Raw genomic sequence first — 8526 nt, 5'->3', positions numbered from 1 at the left:
AAACGTGGAGAATGTATCCTGACTGACACCCATGTGTCCCAGTTACTTCATGAACTAGGTCTTTCCAAGGTTCATGGTGAGGACCTATTGGGTACAAAAATTACCTACAGCATGAAGGTAATAAAATCTGATAGGAGAGATATATTTAGAGTTCAAACCTTCTTGTACGAGTTGATTTTCGCTTTGGTAAAAATTCTGCCACAGTGTCGACTGTTAGAATACCCAATATGCTCTCCAACTGAGAGCTATCTCTGTAGCCTTCATCTGATCTCTTCCAACTAAGCAAAGGTTCTCCTGTAGCAATTTCATCATGCTCCGGACAGTGTGTAGATGTGCATGAACCGGCAGCAATCAGCCATTTCCTCTCACAACCAACGGGCAATAGCAATGATCCAAACATTGCCAAAAACCTATATCAAGAAAAAGCATTTTGTATGCATGAGAAGAGCATTTACATTAGCGTAATATAAACTTACATCAATGGAGCTGCTATCTTCGAGCAACATACATATAATCTGCTATTCACCATCTTTCAACTGGCATCCATTTCTTCATTGTCTCACTTTGCATCAAGCTCATCACCATCTTTTAACTTACATCAAGTTCTTCACATCTATTACATGCCATCTTTCAAGTTTCAACTGGCATCAATTATTTCATTAACCCTTGCCTTACATCAAGTTCTTCGACATCTTTTAACTTGCATAAAGTTCTTCACTGCCTTTTAACTTACATCAAGTTCTTCACTGTCTTTCAACCTAAGTCAGTTCTTCACGACTTTCCACTTACATTAGTATTTTCACTGGCTTTCAACTTACATCCATTTCACAACCGTCTTTCAAATTTCAGTTAGCATTGATTGATACATTAACCTTCTTCTCACCTCAATTTCTTACCCCGTCTTTTTAACTCACATCAATTTATCCACATGCAACTTTCTTCTATCATGTTATTTGCCAATTACTTGCCAAGCCTTAGAATAGCATCCATGGTACCCCATCTTTTTTAACTCACATCAATTTATCCATATGCAACTTTCTTCTATCAAGTTATTTGTCAATTACCTGTCAACCCTTAGAATAGCATCCATGGGGAAGATCAGATCAGGAAGAAAAGCGCTACAATGTGTGTCTGAAACTGCCCAATAGTCTCCAACCTGTGCCTCTTTAATGGTGAGGCGTAATCGGCGCTGCTCCAAAGAATCCACTGATAAACCATCATCATTTGTGAGTCTCGGATCCAATCCAGATTCAGAATATCTGCAACCCTTCCTGTGGGTTCTTGTTCTGCCGATGGGTTCTGTCGGAAATCCAAATAGGAGGTGAGAATGCATACCTTAAAGGTCGAGAAATGAATCAAGAAAAGGAGCGCGGGGTGTGAGTGAGTGAGTGAGTGAAGCTTACTCTGTGAAACATGGAGGGAGGTTGGGTACAATCTCTGGCGACGGTGGATAACAGAGAAAGAAGAAGAAGAAGAAGAAGAAGAAGAAGAAGAGGAGGAAGAAGGAAGCAGTAACATGGCCAATCCCTTTAGGCCTGAGACAGAGAGAGAGAGAGAGAGAGAGAGAGAGAGAGAGATACAATATTCGTATGAGACCCTCTCGCTCGTGTCTATTCTGCATCAAATGATAGAGAGGGCTGGCGAGGGAATCGCGGCCACAGACGATGTAGGTCGCTTAGAGGAAGGCGCGTGCGATCTGCACCGTCAGATTTCGATAAGGAAGAACGCGCGAAAAAAAGAGTTGTCAGAGGTCGCCCAACTCTGAGTCGATGGTCGCCCAACCCTGTCAGAGGGCACCCAACTCTGACTGTTGCAAGTCGCCCAACCGTTTTAGGTCACCCAACGCTGACATTTGCAGGTTGCCCAACCGTTGCAGGTCGCCCAACCAAATGTATCATTTCGACCAAAATCTTCAAATAAGCTTGTTCATTACCCTTAAAACTTACAATAACATATCAAACAGTCACAAAATCCAACCTTAAATTATTCAAAATCGACGATCTTTACCATACTTATGTTAAAACAAATAATCATATTAAAACATAAAAGTTAAAAGTTAAAAAACATAAAACTTAAAACTGAGAATGTAAATCCACTTTAAACACCGTAAACCCAAATCAAAGGATGACCTACTTGAATAAGGAAACTTAAAACATAAATCGACATATGACATACTCCCAAATGCACTCATAAATCAACATAAATCCACTTGAAACATTGTAAACCCAAATGCACCGGTCCGCAAAACCACTCAAGCTATTTTTATGGCTCATCCGGAGATGATGGCAAGATACGACCACAATTCTTGCAACAATCAACATTTGAGTCCCTTGATCTAAAGGTCAAGGCATCGCAATGCAAGCATCGCATCTTCTCTGTTGCACATATTGGCAACCGCCTCCTAGCTCGACTTGCGCCTCTTTGCATTTTTCCTGTGTGTGCCTTGGAAGTGCTTGGGGAGCTGCCAATAAGATCTTGTGAAATGTTGATTGATGCTCCCCTTTTTGCACCAATTGCTTGCTTACGCCCTATGGATCCACGGTCTTCTTCATTGGTTGGTTTTGGTGCACCTAGGTGATACACCAGCGTCTGACCTATTTCTTCAATGGACTCCATACATCCCAAAATTGTTGCACGGTTGAGGGATCGTAACCCTTGCCTAAGACATTGAATAGCCCCCTCAACCGTTTGTATTTTCGACTCCCATTCCTCCATTTGTGATGTTATAGGGTTTGTCTCCTCGACTGGTCCTACCTCTGTCTCCACTTCCGTCTCTGTGAAATGGTCATTGCGCATAAGGGTTGCATGATCTATAAAAGGCAACGACCCACATAGATGTGGCATGTGCCTCTCAATAATCATCCTGATGCCGAGTATATGCTTACATTTACTCGTAGGGTCTAGGAAATCACAATATAAACATTGGAGCGATACATTATACCATACATTCGGTTTTGTCAAGCTCAATATTTTAAACCAATATCGGGGCTCGTCCACAATATGCATTGTCGCATCATTAGTTTCATTCCTCTCTAGTAGCCTTTTGGCCTCTTTAAGTCTTGTTGTTTGATCCCTACAATTTGCACGTGGTGCAAATCTACCACTCTCATATATTTCTTGTCGTTGCTTGTACCATTCAATAACAGTAACCCCGATGCAAGTGCCAGTTTGATTGTCCCCGATTAAAACATGCACAAGATCGGTAATTGATCAGTTTATCCTCCCTCTTAAGGCAATATATTTGATAAACTGCCAATGTCTCTCCACGAGATTGGTAGTGTCAACATGTCCGTAGTTGAACATTCTACCAAATTTGGGCCACAGTTTCCTCCACACACATGTCAAGCCACACCATCCTCCTCCTATTATTGCCAAACACCTGGCTTGTTTGCATATTCTACCTTTAACTCCTCACATTGGGCATTGAATGTGGATTCCGTAATGCATTGCATGAGTTGGCACATCCGATTATAAAGATGGTTTCTCTCAGTTGCACTTACCTTTGGCAACAAGTTGTCCAACCATGCTTTTTTTGCGTGGAAGTGACACAACAAAAGTCAACAATGTGTTTGCGACCTTTGCCCATCTGTAACTATCCAAGATAATCAGTTTGTTGCAACCACATTAGTTATGGCATTATATGATGTCCAACTTTTATCGATGACTATGGCATTTGGCCTCACACTAGGCATCCGTGCAAATATGACTCTCAAGCAAGTTTCTAAAGCTACTTGCTCATGGTTAGACCCCTTATCAGAACTACATATCTTGTACCATAATGGGATACCAACTCCCATGGCATTTGGGGCCACAACTGCATATAATGGCAAGCCAAATTGGTTTGTTTTAAACGTGGAGTCGATTGCCCAAGAGTTGTTTATTGACAATCGCTCACACATCTCTAACATCCATTCATCTTGGAGCACCAAGATGAACGGTTGCCTTGCGGGAGATCCATATTCACCAGGCAAGTAAGGTTGGACATGAGCCACCTTCCCAAGATCTTGGAGGGCATAGGCATCTTGCATCATCAAAGACCAATCAACCCCTGACATGACACTCCCAATTTTTAACTTGTTGGCCATGTTATTGACCTCCTTTGGTATCATAAAGAACCTATAACTCACAAGGTCTAATGGACTAGCCTTGGACTTATGATATGCTTCCTTACGCATGCTCATCTGTGCCACATGTCATGCGCAACCAACATAAAAAAGGTCATCTCTACAACAACTTATAACATTTGGGGCCATTGGCAAATAGTACGCATCTGGTCTACTTCCCGGTACATGATCCGTATGAGGTCCATATATTGAAACGGTCACTGTCCTATGGTCAACCCCACCATTCATTCGAGCGTTGACATGAAAAGTACACCCACATCGAGATGAATGCTTTCTACGTCGAGTGCATGGATATTGCTTGTTGGCCACACCGCATTGGTGACAATTATACCTAGTCACATGTGCACCCCTTGTGATCCCTATACGGAAGCGTGTGTGATACCTCAATTGAACATCTATGAGCGTATCATCAACCCTATGTGCCTCTATCTTGATCACTTCTATGGGTCTAGACTTTTTATATTTCACAACACTTGTCCCCTCTATGTCAGATGGAGTTAACCTCGACACAACTTGACAACCGCATTGGTCAATCACTGCTTTCACATACACACTAGGGATCCCATGGTCACAAAGGTCATTGGACCAAAGTCTCTTTAACTCTGACAGAGTACTTGTCAAAGAACGGTGCGATGCGCCACAATGTGATGCCAATACTATCTCCCTCCATTTCTCTACGTGCGTAATCTGAAGATGAGGCGATGCCTTAAGGTGTATTGCATTCTCATTTCTAAGCGTGAGACGACTCTTCATGCGCCTCCATGTATGTAAATTAAGAGGTGCACCCCTTGCGAGTGTGCTTAATATTTCAAATATTACCTTAACTTGACCCAATAAATCTTTAAGCATTAAATCGTACATACCTCTAGTGAACGCAAAATACCTCGCCGAACAGTACATGAAGGGATCAACCTCCTCCACCTCTTCTTCGGATGAAACCGACTCATAGTCTTCGGATGTAGACGAATCCAAGTCTTCGTCGATGGTTGCGGAGTATGGTGATGCATAACCATCCTCAGAATCATACAAGGACGTGATGAAATCTATTTCATTTGGATTCATCTCGACAACTTGGTTTTCTTGTAGTGATTAATCAAAGGTAATTTAAGCTAGAGAATGTGATAAAGTGAATTTGATTAAGACAGATATTTTGATTAAGATAGAGACGATGATTATAAGAATCTGATTAAGCTAGAGAATGTAATTAATTGAACTTAATTAAGATCGAGAATCTGATTAATTGAACCTGATTAAGCTAGAGAATGTGATTAAGTGAATTTGATTAAGATAGAGATTATGATTAAGATAGAGACGGTGATTATAAGAATCTGATTAAGCTAGACAATGTAATTAATTGAACCTAATTAAGATAGAGAATCTGATTAATTGAACTTGATTAAGATAGAGAATGTGATTATAAGAATGTGATTAAGATAGAGAATGTGATTATAAGAACTTGATTAAGACAGAGAATGTGATTAATTGCTTCGGATTAAGATAGAGAATGTGATTAATTAATCTGATCTTAAAAGGTAATTAACTGGAGATGGAATTAGCTCTGATTAAAATGACAGTGAAGGGTTTAATATGACTTAAAATGTGATTAATTTACATGTTAATATGACTGTTTTTTTGGCCTTTTAGGTAATAGGTTGGGTGACCTGGATTATGAGGTTTGGGCAACCTGGTTGGGTTACCATTTCAACATAGAATTAATTTTAAGAGGTTTGGGCAACCTAGTTGGTTACCATTGATGCTTTTTACAAGGGTTGGGAGATAGATTGGTTTAAAACAACTTTTTCAAATCAGCTCTTTCGAAGAGATTAACTTTTTCGCGAATCAATTGGTTTACATTTGAGATTGATCAAGGATTCCTCGAGAAGTTAAAGGGTAAGTTTCTCTGTTGAATGAAAAATCGTCGTTCATTAAAGAAATAAAAAAAGTCCTTTTTTTAGACATACACGAGCAAGGTTCTAGGAACGTTGCTAAAGTCAATTGAAAGTCTTTTAGGAACCAGGAGCCGTGCAAAATTAGAATTTCATGCACAGTTGTGAATCAGTGGGAAGATCGAAAATCTTCTTTTCGACTCTGACTCTCCCACACCAGTTGTTGCTTCTTTTTCTTGCAAGGTGATATTACTAATAAGATAGAGAAATGATTAAGTAGATGATTGGTTAAAACATCAAATCTATTGGAGATCACAACTTGAGAAACTTTTAAAATAGCAAATCAACTTTAGATCACAACTTGTGATTGGTTTAAAACAACAAATCAACTTGAGATAAACACTTGTTGTAAACAACATTTCCATTAATAAGTAATCGCGATATACAATGAGTCGATTCTCACTATACAAAATTTGTGTGGATTCCAAAATATAGTTACAGCATTAGCTCTATAGCAAAATCTGTGCTGAAAACAACATTCACAAAATTTACAATATGGAGCCACCGGTCGCAGGTGCAAATCCTAGTACCCTTCGTGCCCACTCGTCCATATGATTCCAAAGTGAATCCACTTCGCGTTTGGTGAACCACATCTCTGTGCCCTGTCACCAAATATGTATAAGAACACATCTATACACAATTCACATGAATAAGGCATTGCAATTACACTTACAAAAGTCGGAGATATCCATCCTTGTAGGAACTCCCCCACCAACATTTGGATAGTCTTCATCATGTAAAAGCCGCAATCCCAACAATTTGGTTGAGTTGGGATATGCAATACGTGATTTCGACCCTCGGGCACAATGGTGTGTTCTGATGGTTCAGATGAAATTTCCCGAATCGCCAACTTTGCCATTCTCCGCATGTTGTCAGTCGTCGCGTTGTTCAATGGATCGCAGAAGACTACTTTGCTAGTTAGCTTAGAAACTTTATGTCGCATCTTCGTCCACAACACCCAATGCCCATCAAGCACAATCAGAATGAACATAAAATCACATTCAACCACCTTCCTAAGGATGGCTTGCCCCTTCATCGTCTGTTGGTGTAGCGTCACCCACAATGGGTCGACGACGGTGAAGCGTTCTGTCACCTCGAGTGGCAACGAGTACTCCATCCACAACGTGAATAAGGTAATAGTCCACGTCGATGCCATTTCACGACACTTGCACATGGTCTCAAGATCTGACTCGATAACGTCAAGGGCCAAATCAAGATGTTGGTAGGCCAGCTGGTACCTGAATGCATAGAAATATGTAGTTTGAGTAGGTACATCACACCCCATGTCAATTAGTAGGACACTAGTTTATATTTCGCATAAACCCTACCTGGAAAAGTGTTTATTTGGTGATTGGATCCATAACCTTATGCCCTTGCCATGCTGAATTTGAACAATGGCCACATCCAGAGTAGCGTCATCTGAATCTGATGTTAGGGAATAAACATCAATGTGTGACTCGACCTCCTTCCGTCGGACTGGTATCTTCTGTCGTGTCCGTCTCGGTGGAGTGGACACACCACCCTCAGATGGGTTTAGAGCCTCATCCACATCCATGGACACACCCTGCGGTTGGGTGGATATCCTCGCCTTTTTACATTGTTTCACCACAATAAGACACATGTTATTATCTGAATTCTGCCAATAAACCCTCCAACACATATCTGAAATGAAATCCTCGCTCATACTTACATAAGAATCCAAACTGGATGATATCTTCTTCGTCAACATCTCCAAACGCTCATCCTTTTTGGAGTCATATATGGCCATCTCATTGGCCATAAATCGCGCCACGAACTCTGCCTTTGTGTCAAGACGGAGTTCAACATGAATAGAGTTTTGCGATACCACCTTGGCGAGAGGCGGCAATACTCACTATAGATACACGCACGGGCCTTGTTCCCACTTCAATCTCTTCCAACCTTATACAACGAGTCTGGGCAAGGTGCATCTGTTTCTTCTGTATGTGTTACATATTTAAGATTGACATAAAGATTGGCATAAAGATTGACATATTGCAATGACACCAAATCCACATACCATCTGGAGGAGCATCTTGGTCGAATGTTGCCATGGCATGTATGGGCTCGATCTGAGGCGTATGTGTCTGATCCATTCTGTCCCCACTCGTACACATGTCGGCTGATGAACTTCGCCAATTTCTTCTAACGACAACCTTTTAACAAATCATGAGTCAACATACATGCATCAAAGCCTAAACCAATATTAGGGGGAGATTGGTTCGTGATATGCCTCTCTTGAGTTGGATATATGTCACTGTTATCGAAATCCCACCAATCTTTGTACTTGGACTTGGAAGCCATCGACCACCATTCAAGTAATCAAACATTTTTTGAATTTAATACTCAAACACACACAATATTAAGTTTAAGCAAGCAAATCATTAAACCCGAAACCCTAATCCCTCACTTCTAAATCTCCCCATATGTTATATCCT

The 8526-nt window shown here is 40.8% G+C and overlaps 1 protein-coding gene across 1 annotated transcript; it reads right to left on the bottom strand.

Moving 5' to 3' along the window:
- Positions 1-158: 158 nt before the first annotated feature.
- On the bottom strand, positions 159-1524 carry LOC147847161 (GCN5-related N-acetyltransferase 4, chloroplastic-like; the record flags this gene model as incomplete). The annotated part of the gene is made up of 3 exons (XM_087339496.1): positions 1404-1524; positions 1065-1299; positions 159-410 (listed from the first exon to the last, which is right to left on the bottom strand). Coding segments are annotated over exons 1-3 (602 nt in total), but the record flags the coding sequence as incomplete, so codon positions are not given.
- Between the last annotated feature and the right edge of the window lie 7002 nt (positions 1525-8526).

This window comes from Azolla caroliniana, unplaced genomic scaffold, assembly GCF_043228905.1.
Source record: "Azolla caroliniana isolate FFs.n. ecotype wild unplaced genomic scaffold, voAzoCaro1.0.p SCAF_1435, whole genome shotgun sequence".
In the NCBI taxonomy this organism is placed as follows: Eukaryota; Viridiplantae; Streptophyta; class Polypodiopsida; order Salviniales; family Salviniaceae; genus Azolla; species Azolla caroliniana.
The sequence above is the reverse complement of the archived record's forward strand: the minus strand, read 5'-3'. Positions and strand labels throughout refer to the sequence as shown.